A 19,520-nucleotide genomic window follows, 5' to 3' on the forward strand; every position below is an offset into this window, starting at 1 on the left:
ATATATATATATATATATATATATATATATATATATATAGGTAGAAGATAGGAACTAGATTATGAACGCGATCTTCTGCAATACCTATCTCGGTGATGCCTTTCGCCTGATCGTTCCCTTTCACGACTTCGTGAACGTGAATTACGTCGCTCTTCAAACCTAAAGAACTGAAGACATGTTATAACACGCACTTAACATAAACGCTTATGTTTATCATTGATACTAAATGTTCGGATTCTGTTTTCCAAACATATTATTACATGCATACCTTCGACTTCTTCTAGTACGTGATCGAGAGCGTGACCTCAACCTTTTGTGACTTCTTGAACGACGCCGTTTGTGATAAGACTCTCTACTGGTTGATTTCCGACGATAACGTTCGGGAGTTCGGGACTCACTTCTATCACTATCCGATCTGAAGCAATTATAGTGCTATTTGAATAAATATAAACGCAGAAAGATTCCATTTAATTTTAATACGCACAAACCCATTCTCAAAATCAAATTTCTTAAATGAACTTACGCATCTAATGTACGATCTGTGCTTTTTTTCGTCGAGTCTTCCTTACTATTACCACGTCGCCTGAAAAACTCGAAAATAAGAATTAAAAATATCGAAAAGTTTGTCCATCAAAACCCTTAACATTCAATTTATTTTTCGAAAAAAGTCAAATGACCAAATGATCATGGTGGAAATTTATAAAGCCAGAATCAATGGTTCCACAAAGGGTGCAGCAATAGATAAAAAATCTTTTACAAAAATTTCAAAGAAAAAAAAGTTGATTACCGTTTCTTTGAACGTTCCTTACTTCGTGATTTCTTTCGCTCATGTTGCTTCTTTAACCCTTCACTATGCTTTTCCTTCTTGTCTTTTTTACTGCTTTCGTCAATAATGGAATCGGACTTCTTTTCACCTGGAAGCGTTTAAATGAACGCTGGAGATCACATCCATGTGCAAAAAATGCGAAAATGTAATATTAGTCAAATGAGTTAAGTTAAACCCAGTAATCGTAGTCAAAACACAAGTTCCACTTGAAAAACATTACTCTCTTTTTGACCGGAACACTATACTAATATATCAGAAACTAAACTAGATATACTATGCAACGAATGCCACTGCATGTGGCACATGAAACCAAATAAATTTTCGAGGAGAATAGAATAAAAATTTTAGATCTTTAGCATTAAACTGTTTCATATTTTCTAACCATGGTCTTGATGTAAGACAAAAAACATATCATTATCAATATAAGAAAAAGACGTCCAATGTGTATCAAGCAGTACTGAAATAAAATGATCATCCAATAATTTAAACTACAATTATCCTTCGTGCTAGCACAGAAAAAGAAATTTTTTTCAGAAATCAGGATGCCTTAAAATCCAACCTATTTCTCTGTGTGTTTCATTTTCATTCCTCGGAACCGTAACACGTGACGATGCGTCATTGCCATTCTTCTTTTCCTGGATAGCAGTTTCTTTCTTTTCAACACCTGAAAAAAAAAAAATCCAATTTAGCCATACCTATAAGTATTGCGATAAACGCGTGAAGAGCATGGAAGTTAATCCACACCCCAAAAAATCCACGGGTGCCAAGCCTTCCAAAATAAGTGCAAACGAAGAAATCTGCATCCTCAAAATATCGCCCTTAATGGAAAGGAAACCATATGTACTTTAAAATATCCTTAAGTTTTTACTCATTTCCGTGGATGAAGCATTTTTCTGTTTGAAAATTGAAAAATTGGCACCCACGGCAGGTGGTTTATCCTTGGTTTCCAACTGAAGATGTATATGTATTAGTGAGGTGTGTCACATGGACTGAGATGCATAGTAATACCTTGGGATGATTCTGTAGAAGAGAATCCATCATTGCTACTTAACTTGGCCTTACTCTTAGCACCCGAAGATAGTATTGGAAGAAGTGGCACACTGAACAAAGCATCATCATTACCACCACCATTACCATCACCAACAATACTTGACTTCTTCAGGAATTCTTCGCCTTTCGTTTTATTATTCGATTCGTCCAGCTGCTTCACTTCAACTTCTTCACTCGATTCATCATCGCTTTCAGCACCTAAACTGATCGCAGTTTTGAAATAATGAATAAAATAAAGCGTTTATGCATGACGTTAGGTAAGGGATGGGTAAATGCATTACTGATAATGTCAGAAAACTACCAAATTTAATTTATCATATTTTGTAGGTCGGACTGAAAGCTAGGACGATTGAGCTTGACGAAGGTCATAAGTCGTACCAAATGAAAACAAATGACAAACAAACAAACTCGAACCGTCACACTAGCTGAATGCATGCTCAAGGTTGTAACAATCAAAGACTGTAATGATTAATTAATTCGAGCTGATTGCGTCATTTCACTCAAAAAGGCTTACGATGTGGGATGGGGAACAATGTCCTATTTTAAAAGAAATCCTGTGAATACAGGCACTGACAAGATATTCAATATGATGCAATTTGAACTTTGACTAGCAGCAATTTGGCAAACATGTATTGGATATGCGAAACACGAACCCTCAGAACAGAATCACCAGAGTATGATTAGAAATAATGAATGTTTAAACAACTAGTCAAAAAAAGAACATAAAATCTAGTAAAAGCTTACCAAGTGTACACAAAGCGGCGAGAGCCGAACTTTGGGCGAGAACTTTTGGCTGGGCTAAACATACATTCAACTTGATTAATCGATCGTTTTCAAAATCGAAATTACGGCGTTAAAATGCAGAAGTCACAAGAAGGAAGCGACTTGTCTGCCAGTTTTAAGATGAGCACGAATAATTTAACATATTACCTTGGAAACTAGGACATTTTTTAACTCTGATCATCGCTGCATTTTCAGAAACCAAAAAAAAGATAGAAATTGTTGCAGAGACAATTTCAAGTGACGGATGGCCAGAAAAAAAAAGTCGTGAACCACTTGTTGAGGTTAAATATTAAAGTTGAAAATATGTACCAGAACGTTTAGCATGTTCAATTTGTTCCCTAGCAATACGATTCAATTCATCATCTGTTGTTTCCAGCAAAATTTCAGTCATGAAACGTCGCAAAAGCATAAGCTGCAAAAAGTTAGATTAGAATAAATGGCTGAATACAGCATACTAACAATCTGAAGATGGATTCCTGTTAAATAAATCCATCAGGTTTACGTTTTCAAACAACTACAGAAATTCGACTTAAGAACCGGTCTCGAATTCTTTCTTGCAAAAGTTTCACAAGAGAATACTATGTCGCGAATCGAGATATATCCAACTTAAAGTGACCAACCTTTATGATAGCATGAAACACAATGGATATTACAATTCGCGAAACAGTAACTCTTCTGTTAAACAACAAAGAGAATAAGATGTAGTATGGCAGCATAACAAATATAAAATATTTAACAGTGTAAAAAATGTAAGACATAGTATAATTAAAAGCATATATGTTATAAGCTTGATTATACGTTTAATAGCAAGTTACTCCTTTCCTCCCATCTTTTCAGCTAACCCACATTCTAAAGATGACAGAAGCAGAGCGCGTAAAAATATCTAAATACTTACTGCATCTTCTCGTGTCTCTTCTTCGGTTCGACAGTCAATTTCCGTTGTGTCTTTAGCTGGTTGTTCTTGTTGCTTTTCCAATTTCTTTTTCTGGAGGAATACTGGCTCTTCATCAAGTCTAACTTTTTCTTTTCCATCCTCAGTTCCGTTCTCGTCTTCGCTACTATCAGAATCCTAAAACTCATTCAGCATGAAGTCACTGTAACGTGTATAATAAATGATAAAAACTGTTCTCTATATAAACTCCTAACATATTTGTGTAACAATCAAAAAAATACATGAACTTACAAACTTTCCCAATCCTTTAGCAGCACGACGAGCTTTTGCCGCTTCTTCGGCAGCTCGCAATTTAGCTTCTTTCGTCTGTTTCTTTTGCCTTTCTTGCTCAGCTTTTTCTAAACCTTCACGGATCCAGGCTGGCAAAGCTTTCCGTGTCTGTTGATCTCAAAAAAAAAGAAAAAATTTCAACACTGCTGGAAAACACCATGCTGATTCAATGCCAACGTTATCATCATTTGCTTTAGTCTAAAAAGTAACAAGGAATAGATCAGACTACCCAAACTAACCGATGAAAGGCATAGAATGAGAGTTTGAAGGAGAATCACGACGTGATGGATGATACCAATTTGGCGGTGGCACCCAACCAGGACCTGGCTTAAGCCAATGAGCCATAGCACCTTCAGGAACTGTTTCCGAATCATCTGAATCATTGTCTCGCCGACCGCTTTTCTGCTTTTCATCCCATTCTTTGTAATAATGCGAATACTGGAACATAATCATTTAAAATCTAATGATACCCGGCTTATCCATACGACACTTGGCTTATAAACTTATCAGCATGCAAAGTTATTTAGTGTGCCCTTACAAACCATTTTCGACTTACCTCAGCGAAATAATAACTGTCCTATATAAGCCAGACATACGAAATAAAAACCTGAACATGTCAGACAAAGTAAAGCAAAATGCATTAAGGATACAGCAAGTCAGAAATGACGAGAAAAAACTTGCCTCACCCCCTTCCTCCTCGTCAATACTTAGCTTCGGTTCACCATAAGGGGGCACCGGAGGAAACGGACCAGGTGGTATCGGTGTAGCACCCATCCATGGCGGAACAGGTGACATGAAAGGAGGAAACGGACCACCAGCTGGAGGTCCAAAATTATTTGGCGGTAAGGGTGGCATCCAACAAGGCGATGGTGCAGCAAAATTTGCATCTGAAATTTTCATGAATAAAACAAAACTACGTAGACTTAGTAACAGCAAATATCAGGCAATATCATGTAAATATATGATTTCACTAAAGTTTTGAAGTTTACTGAAGCAAACAATACAATTCGAAAACGTACCAACAGGCATAGTAGGCAAATACCCACCAGGTGGCAAAAAAGACCCATTTACCGGTAGTCCATCGGGTGCCGGTGGCGGATGTGATGGTGGTAATTCCTTGCTTGGCGGTGGCGGTATGCAATCATCCGATGTTATTGGTGGAACTTCTCCGGCATCTCGCATCTGCATCCATTTTTGTGCTAGTTGCGCCCAATTCACTGTAGTTTATTGATTGTTAATTCAAAAACCATATGAAGGAAAGTGTTTCCAAAATTCGCGTTATGTAAATTCAGTTTATTCTAAAAGTTCTTTGGATAATGGCATGATGCGGGATTTCCAAAGCATAAAGTACGAACAGGTTTCACATTAGTCATGCAAAACCATTTCAATAAATCCACGAATAAAAAAACCAGGATGCCTCGGTACGATAAAAGTATACCCTATCCTTATTTCCTTATCTCTATCCTATCAGTGTTTCCAGTGTCTGAAATGGTTGATTTAAAAAAGAAACTTCGAAAAAGAATTCGTGGAAAAAGTTTACAGTCAGTTTTTTTTAACTTGACGATTTTCACATTTGAACTTCCATTAAATCTCAAACTGATCAGTAGATTTAATTCCACATGCATTTGCTATGTTTACCTTCCGAATTCGGTATATTTTGATAATACGATGCATCCAACCATTTCGCGTTATTTTCTGCCATTCTTGTAAACTAACAATAAATCACGTGATCTCATGGACTTCCACGTGTATCCTTCAATTGGAAAAACTGTTTTTAGATTATATGTAACCAGATAACTAAGTACAACAAATAATGGTTAAATGTAAAACAGTACTGTTGCCTGGATAGTTTAGAGCGTTACAATGTTAAATGCTCATTTCCAGCACAGCAGTTGTAACTACATCTTTTTCTCTCATGTTAACGTAAAACAAGTAACTAGTACACCTAAAATATAATTTAATGAAAAATGAAATAGGAGACAAAAGAAGAATGGGAATGACAATGTAAAAAAGGAAGGTACGGAAAAGTTGGGGGTGAAAAACAGAGTATTGGTGGATGGAAATGATAAAATCATGACAAAAAGAATAGGATATACTGTGATCAACCAGTATTCAGAATAAAACAACTACTACAAGAATTTTTAGAAAAGATATGGAATAATACTCCTATAATTTTGCTATGAAAGAGATGGACATGGGAAATAAACTAGGAAAAAAAATAAGCAAGTCTAAAACTAAAAAGGTAGCTGAATTATCATATCATACTGACAAAGAAATGAAAACAAAGGTAAATAAGGATTAAGAAGACACCAACAGAGTGATAACAAATGTGATAAAAGCTAGATTTGTCTGCGAACCATCAAGAAAACTAAAAAAGTATGTGGCAAAACCGTGTAACAGGTAACTGAGCAAATAGCTATAATCGTATTGTAAATATTCAAAGAATGAATGCAATTAGAAAATAACCCAACAATGGAAAGGATTTTGGATGTCTCGTCATCAATCTCATCAGAAAAGTTCAAAAATTATATGGTGACACGGAAATAATGATCATAATTTGGAAGAGGAAGGACAAGCAACATCTATCCCAAATCTGCATATCTTAAAACATATTTCTTATTAGATTTATCACTTAGCTGAATAATACTGATGAGATTGATTCCGCCCGTTCATGCCCGTTCTCCGCGGCATGATATCATGTAAGATAGTTTAAAACTTCAAACATATGCACTTCTACATTATCCTTACATGGTTCCTACATTGTTACTAATAAAATAATGATCATAAACTAAAAAGGACAGAATGAGTAACATGCATCCCAAATCTGCATATCCTAAAGCATATTTCCTATCAGATTTATCACTCAATTGAATAGACCGGTACTCCGCGGCATGATATCTCGTGAAATAGTTTAAAATTTCAAATATACACATTCCTTCCATAATTCCTACACTGCCACTAATATGGAAATCTCAGAAACGCCAAGATTTTAATCAAACATCTGGACCTATCCCTGTACCGCACCCTAACCTGTCCCTATACAATCTTAGCATATTCTTCGCGACAAACTAACCTCCAACCACTAATCTCACTCTCCATTTCAAATACACTATCATCTATTCTTCTATTGTCTGCACTCCCCACAAAACATACATTCTTCCCCCTTCACATGCGGGATGGCTGTTGAAATAAATTGTGACAATTTTTTGAGGAATATGCATTTTGAGACATGATTTCTGCTTTCCTCTCCCTCCTCCCTCTCCCCTGACTTTTCCTCTGCCTCCTCTTTTAAGCCAAAATGTCACGATTCCGCTTCGGATAATTAGCTACCAGTCGATAGAAGCCATCTCGGGAATTCTGGATGAAACATATCACTTTATGATTCATATTGTTTATTCTGTGAATAATGTATATTTCATTCAAAAGATTTGATACATCTAGGATGTATCAATGATATACTTTTCAATTGCTTTATCACGAAATGTAGAAGGTGATTTTATCCCAAGCTTTTTCCCAGAAGTCTCTCTCTCCTCAGTAAAATTAGCAAGTTCTAATTTCAATAAAATATATCAGTGAAAGGTTTAAAATTTCATACCCTTTCCTCATTTATGTGAAAAAACCAATAAAGTCTAATTTTTGCATACCATAATGGTAACTAAATAATCAAATTACCGAATCTTTCCCAACACTCTTTCTTCTCATCCTTTATGTCCCTACCATACCTCAATCTAACCTAGCAAATTTCCCCAACGCATGGTTCTAATTTTTTCACTGTAAAAAATAAAAAACGATGTTTGATGTTAACCAGAGCTGTCATTTATCCGTTTATTTACCTCCCTGGATATTAATAGTTTAATTTTGTAAATTACTGTCAAGACGAATTCAAATATCCTTTCTTTTTTTTCCAATTATTGTAAGCATTTTTCTGAATATCAACTTTTTTTTGTTATATTTTATTAGAAGGAATAAAAGGTACTCAGTTATTGTACGAGGATATCTTTTTTTCATAGCAAAAACTTGTTTTAGCAGATTGATCGACTGATAAATGGAATACAATTGCACCAAGGAGTATGAAAATGAATCGGAAAAAAAAAGGAAAATTCACTATCTGTTTTTAATATAATGAAATGACGTTAATGAAATACTTTTGCAGTAATCCTATGTAGAATTACTTGATCTAAATAATCATTCAGGATCATTTTCCTATAAAATACCGTAGTGTAGCAGCTAAAAACTTTCATCATTGCTAGGCATATCCCGCTTTTAATCTTCACTCATTCTTTTTCCTACCAACAAATGAATCCTTTTCCAAATATGCTTAACTGTAAGCAAAAACTTTTATGTTAGCTAATTTTCAAATTAACCTTCCTGGTCAAATGAATGACTGACAAGCTGATCTTATTCCCCCACCGCAACGTTTTCAAAATAAAATGGTCCAAAAAATGGCTCTGAAACAATGGTAAAAACAACGCAATCATTTGTTCTACTCTTCTTATGTTCTCCCACATAACCCTAATTTTTCCACTGTTTGTATTTCCAAACCATAACATTAGCAAAATGAAAGATATGACGGCAAACTGATACAAATACTTTCTGCTTATATAAAAAGAAAGGATAAAAAGGAAATGTTTCAGAAATATTTTAAGAAACAATATCAAACAAAATGTAATTGTGAAAATTTTCATGCAAATAATAATATTCAATCATGCTCTTACCAATACATCATATCAGGATATGAAAGGAACAACATGAAACAACTCATTGTTACGATGGCTGTTTCAGACACAAAACATGAAAACGATATCGAACATCGTTATAGTGACCTCGATACTTATTTCCCACTAACTTTCGGAAACCTCAACTGTCATTATTGGCCACTCTTTCAAAATCTTGACAAGGCCTGAGTTGTCTGATTATCTCGAATATTCTCAAGTTCAATTAACTTTGCAACCACAGGAAGTTGGTTACAACCTTACCTTGTGAACACGATATAAATATTATAATATCAAATTTTTGCCTTTACTCTTTCTCACGAATACTTACTATTCCCCCATCAGAAAACGACAGGAATCAAATGAACTGGATTTAAAGCAAGCTTTTAGCAGAGTTACATTATAGTTGTGAACTATTCATGCAGATTCCGCGCTGCTCAAAAATAAAACCTCAATAAACAATATCCATAGGTACAGGTTGAATTTCACACAAATTCTCCTTCATTCCAGTGAATCAGAAATTCTGTCATTCTCGAACTCATCAAGTACCCACGGAATGAGAACACATAACATACTTGTTGCTCAAATCATATTGCAACATACAAACCTAAAGAAGGGAAATTTACTTTTAACTCATCACTTCAGAGTCATAAATCCCCGGACTTGTTAAGGTCCTTGCTTTTCGTTTTCTTAATGTCATTCCCAAACTTCGTTCCGGGACAATATGAGGTCTTTTTCTAACCGGTGATTTCGTCGCTTGTCGATTTTTTCGACTATTTTGCTTTGGTGCACGTTTTGCACTACTACTTTTTCTTGCTTCGCCTCCTCTTCGACTTTCTTCGACATCCTGATAAAAAAATAAAGATTAGCAAAAAAAAGTGCATGAAATATTTTAGAGTCAGTTTTCCTCTACTGAATTAAATGTACGAAAATTGATAAAAAGAAAAAAACATGCCGTTGTCGCTTCAGGGAATAACAAAGATTCTCGTTCATCGCTCATCGAATTTTGTTCGCAATCTTTTACTGAGAGCGTTTGCAAGGGACACCTTGGATGATGTGAAGGATGGATGTCACCAACCAATATGCTATCGACAATTTCAACTATCGCAATCTTGAAAAAATAAAAAAATTTCCTGACAAATAGAGAGTATTTTTGAAATTAGATTTTTAACCGCAGCATAAATGAGATGAAGAAATTCTTTGACAAATTTGTTCGACAAATTAGGGTCGTTTTCTTATAGACACTTATTGAAGAAATAAATTTAACTTATCACCTACAGATTATTTCTTCATGCTCCAAAACAATGACCACGAATCTTCATCGACACTGTACAGATATTGTTCATTATCTATTTATACTAGTTTACAAAAAAAGCTCTCTGTTGTGTAATGAGCAAAGAAACTAGTCTTTATATCATGCAACACTTACTGGATCTTTTTTGGTTCTATGTAATAAATCACAATCGGTGCATTTATATAATTCGCGATTTTGCGTTGTCTTATTCAACCGATAGACACGATAACCTTCACCTTCCACAATGGCAATGTTCATATTTCCTTGCTCATCAACTAGCCTTGTATACGGTTCGTTTCCATCTTCAACACTACATTCGCGTTGCAATGTTGTCTCGTAATCTACACTGCAATGAATGCTAATATTTCAGTTCTATAAGTTTTTCACTAACACATTTCCCAATTACTCAACAAACTTATTAAATTATCACAGCTTCTCATATTAGAATCCTCTGATCACACACATTCTGAGAAGTGTCACATAATCGTGGAACAACAAAGCGGAGACACTTTTTATCCCACATCAGCTAGTTTGCGCATATACACCACCTTGCTCACTTCTCCAACCACGGATACCACTGAGACTGGCAGGTTTCATAAGATCAAAATAATCGATTCAATCCAAGAAGCAAGACTACTTTGTTGTATAAACACTTCATTCTTCAAGTGAGCAAATCTGACCTGTTATCTCCTTTTTGCTTGTTTTCGTCAGCATCATTCATTTGCTACAAATAAATTGTTTTTAATGTATTGGAAAAGCAGGACTTGCACAAAATGAGTTCGTTTAATCTAGATGATTTGCATTTGACCAATCCATCGTAAAGTTATCAGAATCACCGCAAATTATGCATCCTTTCAAATTTCAACAACTATCTGTATCTTAAAAGACAAAATGCTTCCCCGATCTAGTCCTGCAATTCGACTAAATTGAGACGAGCTAGACCATGCATGATTTTAACACGTCCTGATCTCAATACAATGAAAACCTGTAGGGATTACTGAAATATAAAATATGCTTTTGTAGATAGGGATGGGACCTACAATATTTTAGCAGAAATTCCTTTGGAAAATTTTACAAAATTTCAAATCATCTTTACTTTTCATTAAAGAAACAACTTACCTTTGTTGCAGGCAAATTAATGTTTGATGGATTCAGCGCAACAAATTCGAATAGTTGTTTCACAGCTTCTTCACAAGTAATATGTTGAGATTTCAAGCAGCGAATCAATCTCTTAACTTCTTCTTTTATTTCACTTCGAGACCTGAAACAAATTGATACTTATAATAAAAATAAATTGACGTCTATCCGTGTTATCACTACCAAAAAATATGTTGCAATAAATGAACCGATGGTTTAATCCTAGCTTTGAATTTATGAACCACACATGATATTTTTGAAAAAATCTTCAGTACACTACAAAAAAGTTACCGCATTCCGACTGAACATGGCGTGGTACTAGTTGCGCCTACCTGGAAAAGAACATTTTTTATTGTTATTCTATATATTGAAACCTCAAAGTAAGCACATTTCGTTTACTTCACAACTTCTAAAGGTTGAAATACCATATATGAGTTGTCAGAGATTCAGTTTTAACAAAATTACATAAAATCAAAAGATTGAACAGAAAAAAAAAAAAAAGAAGATTGAGGCGTTTACAAGGATAACGTACAGGTCCAATTGTTCTGGTGTATACATTACTTCCACCATAGCGTTGCGGATTGACGAATTTCGGTATACCCACCAGAGCTCCCAAAGTTTGCTGCGCTGGAACACTCTCGATGTAATAATTCGCACTGCAACTAGGAGCCATATTTTTTTCCGGCTTCGTCGTTTCCTGGGTGCCCGGTGCAGCCATACTGTTTGCAGAAGATACAGTAATTGCTAAAAATTTTTAATCAAATTGGAGGAAATTCAACCATTAAGATTCCTAACTGACACTGGACGAAAAAGATGATACAAGCCAAATGCCAAAGAATCATTTTACACTTTAATATATTAATACAACATTGGAACCTATTTGTGAGGAAACGAAGAAGTTAGTAAAGTACAAAAAATCACAGATTAACGAGCCAAGATGGCTGAATAACTTAAGTTCGAAAAAAAAACTGTAAACTCTTCCTGACAGAAACATGAATATCGGAACGCAATGAGAATCTACATAGCGTTTTTCTTGTAGTAGCGTAACTTCAAGTTGAATGCAGTTAATCATCCGACTGTTCATTAAAAATCAGTCTCCGATCTTAGTTTAATTTACTTGCTAATTGAAAGTAAAAAAGTAACAAAAAAACTTTTGCAAATGCTTAGAAAAAAATGTTTTTCTCCAACACATACATGAAGCAGTACCAGTCGACATAGCTTGATTAACCATCTGCATATGCTCGGCATTTGCACCTCCTTCATTGACACGATATAATTTGTAGCTACCATTTTCAGCAACCGCAATATGTGTCAATTTCCCTTCGTTATCCAAAAGCCGAATGACTGGTGGTACCATTTTCGTAGTCATTGTTGCTGTGGATGCTGGCTGTGAAATGATGATAGGCAAATAAAGCTGATTATCTGCAGCATCATTCTGCATTGTTTTCACTGGCAAACTGCAAACGTTTCGTTCTTTTTCGTTTTTCTAAATGGGTTAGCTAACTAGAATCACCACCGTAAAACTGTTAAGATTCAAGAAAGCTGCTAACAGGCATCTGATAGGCGCAAAGAACAATAAATAGGTCATACCATTTTCACCCCACATTTTCTATAGAAAGACAGTTTCACTAAAATATTAACCAGAAAAGAAATATTCCAGAGACAAAATTAAAGTTAAAAGAAGGTAAAAATATTTCTTTCTATCGCCTCACTCTTTTTTCTCAAAAACATCCTAAAATTTATGGAGCGTGCATCAAACTGCATAAATTTAGTTAGTTTCAAGCAAATTTTAAAAAAAATGTTATTCAAAAAAATGTCAAAACAAAAACCATTACCTAATTCCATTACTAGTATCCCCGGTACACTGACTGTTAACCTCGCCCATATTTGATGGTGTAACGTGAATTTCCGTACCATTTTCCGATTTCCTACTTTGTGAGCTATTTGCACTTTGTTTGACACCAGTTTTGCTTCTGGTACGATAAGAAACGGGTGATCTACTCTCACGTCCTCTCGCTGATGCATCTGCTACTTTGCTTGTAACTTTACCTGGGGAGGAACTGGTATTTTTGAATGTCTTTACGCAGCTGCTCCGCTGATCCTGCTTCTATAAATCAGTCATGAAATAGTTACAAGTCACTTCTGATTTCTGTCAAAAGAGAAAATCAAAGATTCATGGATCCCATATCCTGTGGCTTTTATCCAAAAATATTTTTGGCTGAAACCAAAAACTGAAAAACTAGAAAACTACACATTTTGTAATTTAAGTTGCATTTGCTTGCATGCAGGCATGTTATTTAGTTTTCTTTTAGCACATCCGAAATATTTTTCTGGCATGTATACTACCTGTTTACGCTTCAATTCGTATTTACAATTCGTGCTTATTTGGGCTGAAATGCCTAAGTGCATACAAGTCAAAAATTTCAGTATCACATCATACACAGTCGACGCTTATGCATAATGGATTTGATTTATAATCTTAAAATTGCACGGATATTACTCACTGCAAGCGCTTCATCGTTCGCCATTTTGACAACTTGTAACCGAACTCCAATAGATGTTACTTTTGCATCCATTAGTAGAGAGAGCTGTTCAGCTGCTTTGGCATGAGATAATCGATGATTTTTAACTCGTCGGACAATATCCTTAACAATCGGTGCATCCCAGTCGTATTTGCCTTTCTTCCTTAATAAGATATCAGTTCTTTTCACTGATTTAAGTTAAAAATGAGCCTTACATAAGAGCTTCATTTTTCCTTAATAGAAGGTATCTGTACAGGAAATAAAGAGAAAGATGCATATTTCAAAAAACACATATTTCATATTTCAAAAAGCAAAATTCCAATTAAATGCGTATTTAATGAATCATTACGCAAAAGTTTATAATGTAAGTAAAGACTGAATTAAGGTAACGGGTCATCAATATCACATATTAGAAATCTGGAAGCAAAATTTTGAATGTATTTGAAAGTCCATCTACAGATAATATCAATGAGCCGAAGTAAGAACAGTGTCTGAATTAATCCAGACTCGTTAATAGTCTTAATTTAGTCTAAAATCATAAAACATGGAAGATCTTCCAGAATATAAGTCTTGTGATTTTCATATCTAAAGTCAACATACTTCGAATCTTCATTCGTCAGATCCTCTCCTTCAACAGCAGCACTTTGCAAACTTGTCTGCAAATCACGACTAAAGATAACAATGAAAACTATAAAAATTAATTTTGTGTCGCTGTAATGCAACAAAGTTCTCCGAGGAACCATCAGTTACATTAAGACATAACTATGGACATAGTGTGAATATAACTAAATTAGATACCTCTGCAACTTCGTTTATTGTCCTTTCTAGCGCATCTTCCACGACCTCATCATCATTACATTTGTCATTTTCATGCTCTTCGTCAACTATCTCCATCTGATTGCTATCTAGAAATCTTTCCTTGAAATTTCGACCTTCCGTTGAGAGTTTCTGATCCATAACCATTTGAATGTCAGTATTTCCCTTACTTTCCTGTTCAGCTGCTACTTTATTATCATTGTAAAACATTTCCATTTTCTAACTATCCACCACGTTGCTCCTTCCTTAAAACATTGATGTAATTACAATTATTCAAATAAACATCTATAAATGATATAGCAAGTATAGCAGACGCTTGTTCATCGATAGTTTTGGTATTTTGGTAACTATTCATTTAATGAAAATGCCTAAACTAGTTACTAAACAGGACAGTCAACTCTCAAACATCATTTTCCACTAACGCTAGTAAATCGGTCTATCTATCATCTTATACCAAAAACCTGATGAATAAAGCTTTAACCACAACTTCTGAGGAAACAAAACCTTATAACTCAAAAGGGTTACCGAAACAGCTGAGAAAGTTGAAAAATCTGTAAAGCTGGAGTAGTAAGTTTCCTGGTAAGATAACAAAAGTTGGAAGTATTCCTCTAAGGATGATGTAAATTCCACCATAAAAACATCAAATGATCAAAGAAAAATCCATATCTTCTGTGTTTATTAACAACTGCACATGTACGATAATAATGAAAAAAATCAAAAGCAATAGCAAATGAAGTCTCAATCAATTGTACAGATAAATTAAATTCTTGATGAAGTGCTCATTTCGGGAACTTTCGAGATCAATCTTTTCATTCTCGATAAAATGACAGCATTGTCACAAAAACAATCCTCTGCCGTAAAGGGTGCGACAATCCGCACAGCATCAAACACAGTGACTGATCCGTCATCATTGCTTTTTACTCGGATCTGATTCTGTTCTAACCATTCAATCAACCTTTTCCGTCTAAAAAATAATGCATATATCAGGTGATCGAATTTAGCGTTACTTAAATAGCTAAGGTTAACTTCTAAAGCCAAAAAACTACGTGGATTGAACCAAATACTTGATGTTTACACTGAAACTTCTCGAAAATTATATGTTGCTCTTTCGGCACCAACGTACTATGAAACCCATTCCGCACATATATAATAATTTTGACGTACAGCAAAAAAAGAAAACAATTTCTCAAAAACGATGGAAAAGAATAACACAGGTGGCAGCACGGAGTGACGTTTAAATAAAATCATTTTAAAGAGATAAATATAACTATTTTAAAGAAGTCATTATTGAAAATACTTGCATTAGAAATTCGAAGTTTACGGAAAAAACACCTCTCTGAAACTTGTTGTTTGGATGATTGCGGTGCTGCTCTAAGTAACTTCCCAAGCCAACATTCCAGTTCCGATGTTTTTTTAATGCATCCATCCGGTAACTGATCATCATCCAATTTTCTCAAATGTTTTATCGAAATACCGGGAACAATTTTCACTGTTCTTGGCTCTGAAATGAATAATATTATGTACATAAAATTCTATTTTCCATATACATTGTCTATGAACACTACTACGACATGATCCATTTTACCAATATAGATCATAAAAAATTTCCCAGCATTCTTTATAGGCACTCTGCTGCATACCTCCCTCTACCAGCAAAGGATTCGGAAACTTAAAAAGAGATACAAAGACCGAAAAACGGAAATGGCACAAATTTAACTGGAATCGGATCATTAATTTAATCAGATTCGGCTAAGCAATATTTATGACCATACCTGTGTTACATGCGAAAACAATGATTACAACAGAATGACTGATTGGATCAAATGTGAATATATTACCACAAACAGTTTTATTATTGACCAAATCAACAGCTACCGGTTGACCACATAATTGATACATCGCGGATACAGACAAATTGAATACTGATGAAGTACTTGCTTCTTCCATATTATTTTCTGTCAAAACATATGTCAAATGATAGCAAAGAGGATCACGTTCAAACACCGTAAAACTTGATAGAATAAGTGCATAAATATGCAACAAAATAAAACGAAATATGCATTTGTAATGCATGAATTAAAAACAGCATGATCAAATTGTTTGAACAAATTTTTAAGAAAACAACAAGATGCAATAAATCAAAATTTACAACTCAGCCCAACAATTATAGAGGAAGAAAACACAGATTATATATTAGAACTATTTCAAAGTGACGAATTTTTGGAATAATTAGGATACACTGAAAAGCACCATAGCAATAAAAAAAAGAAGAAAAAAACCAAATAATTGTGCATACACTATGAAAATTCTCCACTTCAAATCTCCGGCGAAAATTTAAGAAGTAAACTTCTCCAAACTAAGCATAGCTCATCAAAATATTTTACAACCCATACAAATAACACATTCAAAATTAACCAACTTTTTCTTTTCACTAAACCTTAAATAGAAAATCAAGTACTCATTGCAAACATTTAATTCAACAACAATCATTGAGTAATTGTTACAAACTCTTTCCATTCAATCAACTTTGAAATGGAAACTTAGACTTATAACTAGTAAGAAGTAAATAACAATTACTTTCAAATAAAAGAACATAAAATCGGAAATGCAATACTCGAATCCTCATGTGAAGGCAACAACAGTGACGACATGTGATACACAACGGAAGAATGCAAACGGACGCTATGAAACTCTTCATCCCTTTGCTTTAGTTACATCGTCAGGTAAATCACTAGATAACATTGCTAACTTCTTGAGTAATTTTGATAGAATTAGTATAAGAAATTATATATTTCAAATATGATTTATTTGTAGGAGAAATTAATTACAGTATGACATTCATGAATAAACTCGAAATTCCACAATAAAGGAAAATACAATGATTTATACGTGAATGTATTGTGATATATTAATTAGTAATTACCAAATTTAATCGTAATTTAGTGATTTAGAAATTATCTAAACCTCTTTTCTATATCAATAACATGCTAATCATATTGTGCATATAGGAATTGTATATGTGCTCAATTGTTGACCAATGTATATAGTGCTAAGAGTGCTTATATTAGCATGTACTAATAAAGCGCTGTACCGATATAGCAAAAGCTATATCGATATAAAAACAAAACGCTAATTATTGCAATCATTAAAATCAACCTTTAGAGGGATATAACAAAGAATAGGATGACATTCTTTCTTTCTTTCTTTCATTTATTTGCCTAATTAGTCTCTTGCATGTTAATTTATCTTTTGTAATTTTTAATTATTATATGACATTAATATTGTTTTCTTTTTTTCATCTAATGATTTAATTATTTAGTTTTGTGGTAAAAATTAAAAAGAAAAATTTTTGCAATTCTGGTGTCATGCAGCGACAAAATATTTCCAAGAAAATACAAATTTTTCCACTTTTGTAAATATGATAACTTAAATTATTTATTTGAATGTGAATTCAAAAATTAAATTAAAATAAAATTGCGTGAAAAAAATGATTGGAAAAATTCTAGATTAATACATGTATAATGAAGTTTACAATGTTTGTCTTTATTTTATTTTTTTTTTGCAATGAACTTTGGATTCATTCTCTATTTACATTTGAATAAATTAAAAATTGAATTATATGAAAAAGGATGTAATTATTATTCATTTCTATAATTTTGCTTAAATAGCAAACAATAAATTACAGTTCGTTCTTTTTTTTTCAATTTGTCTTTTTTCTTTTTTTTTATTTAAATTTGTCTTTTTTTCCTTTTTCCTTTTTTCTTTTCTCGCCACAGCAAAAATAAAAAAAAATAAAATGAACTTCTTGAAGTTTTTTTTTGGTTTAGTTTTTACATGTTAATTTTGTAATTTTAAAAATTTTACGATATTAACATTGTTTCGTTTTATTTCACACTTTAATCACCCAAATTTGAGGTGGAAATAAAGAGAAAATTTTTGCAACTCTGAATCAAATACCTGAAATGAAACCTGAAATGAAACCTGAAATGCTATTACCCAGAATGCTTCCTGAAAAAAGAAAAATATAAATTTTTCCATTTTTAGACATTGTGTTTAACAAAGAAATTGTAATAATACTGATAATTAGTGTAAAAGACACTTACTTTATCACGTAACCTTCCGCAACATTTGTAAGTATTGCAATTTGAAGATCGAATATTCAAAAATTAATTACTGTAATTAAGTGGATAAATATTCCACCCAACCATCTAATCACATATGTTATCAAATAAACTTTGTGCAATAATAACTAATACTACTTTAGCTGCATTTCTATCGTAATACTGATAAATAATAGTACGGTAATATGTAATTTATTTATATGTATAATAATGTTGCAAATAACATCCATTAATGCACCTTTTTAGCTTTTAATCCAAATGAAATTTTGTAATATTTACAAAATTTTTGTAAAAGTATTTGAAAAGAAATCAAAAAAAAAAAAAATTTTACATTCTTTGTTATTAAATCAAATAAATGTGAATAGTATGTATATAATAATTTTTTTCTTAATGATTTATAAAAGCGTTTCGAAATTGTAAAAAGGAAAGAATTCTTCGTGCGTGGAATCTTTTAGGTAAGTTCAAATTTTTAACAGTTAATTCAATTTTTTAAATTTTCAAAGAAAAATTTAGCTTTAAAATTCAAATTTTCAACATTCAAATTTTTACAACGAAATTTTCTCAAACATATTTGCATTATTCTTTTGATATCAAATCAAATAAATGTAAATAATAGGCATCGTTTGTTTGATACAATTAATACTGTTAAGTCAAATTTTCTCTTAAAGGAATTATTTTCTGAATAGATCTGTTCATAGTTAGTTTGCAAAAAAAAAAGAAAAAAAAAGAATTTCGATGTTTTTGCTTTCTTGCAAAAAATGTTTTCGATTCCTTTATCGATTTCCATTTCAAATAGCTGAATTCGTTAAAATCAATGGAAGAGTTAAGGGAAAAATGAAATCACTGGGGAATGTTTAATTTGAATTCAATTCTAAAGATGATTCAACGGAGCAGAAGTACCAATTCGACGTACATCAGAAATGACAATGATATAGAAGCAGAAAAGCTATAAGCAATAGTAGTAGGGAGAAAGGAAAGAAACAGTTTACTGAACTGTATCAAATACAGTTCTAATAGTTTCAACATGCTAATTGTCG

At 33.3% G+C, this 19,520-nt stretch overlaps 3 protein-coding genes across 4 annotated transcripts in view; all 3 read right to left on the reverse strand.

The window, feature by feature from the left end:
• Positions 1 to 5,644, reverse strand: part of LOAG_05736 — a gene marked incomplete at its 5' end in the record, with an annotated part of 5,942 nt that extends 298 nt beyond the window's left edge. The window contains 14 exons of one of the 2 annotated variants that reach the window (XM_020446957.1): positions 85 to 159; positions 269 to 415; positions 524 to 583; positions 788 to 914; positions 1,386 to 1,490; positions 1,835 to 2,074; positions 2,621 to 2,674; positions 2,969 to 3,071; positions 3,555 to 3,728; positions 3,843 to 3,997; positions 4,121 to 4,319; positions 4,563 to 4,768; positions 4,901 to 5,098; positions 5,520 to 5,583. In XM_020446957.1, the coding sequence (XP_020304741.1) occupies positions 85 to 159; positions 269 to 415; positions 524 to 583; positions 788 to 914; positions 1,386 to 1,490; positions 1,835 to 2,074; positions 2,621 to 2,674; positions 2,969 to 3,071; positions 3,555 to 3,728; positions 3,843 to 3,997; positions 4,121 to 4,319; positions 4,563 to 4,768; positions 4,901 to 5,098; positions 5,520 to 5,583 (1,907 nt within the window). Of the gene's footprint in view, positions 1 to 42; positions 160 to 268; positions 416 to 523; positions 584 to 787; positions 915 to 1,385; positions 1,491 to 1,834; positions 2,075 to 2,620; positions 2,675 to 2,968; positions 3,072 to 3,554; positions 3,729 to 3,842; positions 3,998 to 4,120; positions 4,320 to 4,562; positions 4,769 to 4,900; positions 5,099 to 5,519 lie in introns of those variants that run through there. The other variant, XM_020446956.1, reaches the window with a different exon arrangement.
• Positions 5,645 to 8,872: 3,228 nt separating this feature from the next.
• On the reverse strand, positions 8,873 to 14,613 carry LOAG_05737 (hypothetical protein). Its single transcript, XM_020446958.1, has 12 exons — positions 14,345 to 14,613; positions 14,147 to 14,202; positions 13,529 to 13,709; positions 12,860 to 13,131; positions 12,219 to 12,481; positions 11,557 to 11,768; positions 11,316 to 11,356; positions 11,007 to 11,148; positions 10,568 to 10,611; positions 10,023 to 10,233; positions 9,549 to 9,704; positions 8,873 to 9,440 (listed from the first exon to the last, which is right to left on the reverse strand). Exons 1-12 carry the CDS (start codon positions 14,576 to 14,578, stop codon positions 9,222 to 9,224), a joined length of 2,031 nt encoding a protein of 676 aa, XP_020302763.1. The 5' UTR covers positions 14,579 to 14,613; the 3' UTR covers positions 8,873 to 9,221.
• Positions 14,614 to 15,021: 408 nt separating this feature from the next.
• On the reverse strand, positions 15,022 to 16,396 carry LOAG_05738 (hypothetical protein). Its single transcript, XM_003141275.2, has 3 exons — positions 16,135 to 16,396; positions 15,695 to 15,863; positions 15,022 to 15,326 (listed from the first exon to the last, which is right to left on the reverse strand). The coding sequence occupies exons 1-3, from the start codon at positions 16,307 to 16,309 to the stop codon at positions 15,122 to 15,124; spliced, it is 549 nt and encodes a 182-aa protein (XP_003141323.1). The 5' UTR covers positions 16,310 to 16,396; the 3' UTR covers positions 15,022 to 15,121.
• Positions 16,397 to 19,520: the final 3,124 nt, after the last annotated feature.

The sequence above is a fragment of the Loa loa genome, assembly GCF_000183805.2.
Source record: "Loa loa unplaced genomic scaffold supercont3.549, whole genome shotgun sequence".
NCBI classification, from domain to species: domain Eukaryota; kingdom Metazoa; phylum Nematoda; class Chromadorea; order Rhabditida; family Onchocercidae; genus Loa; species Loa loa.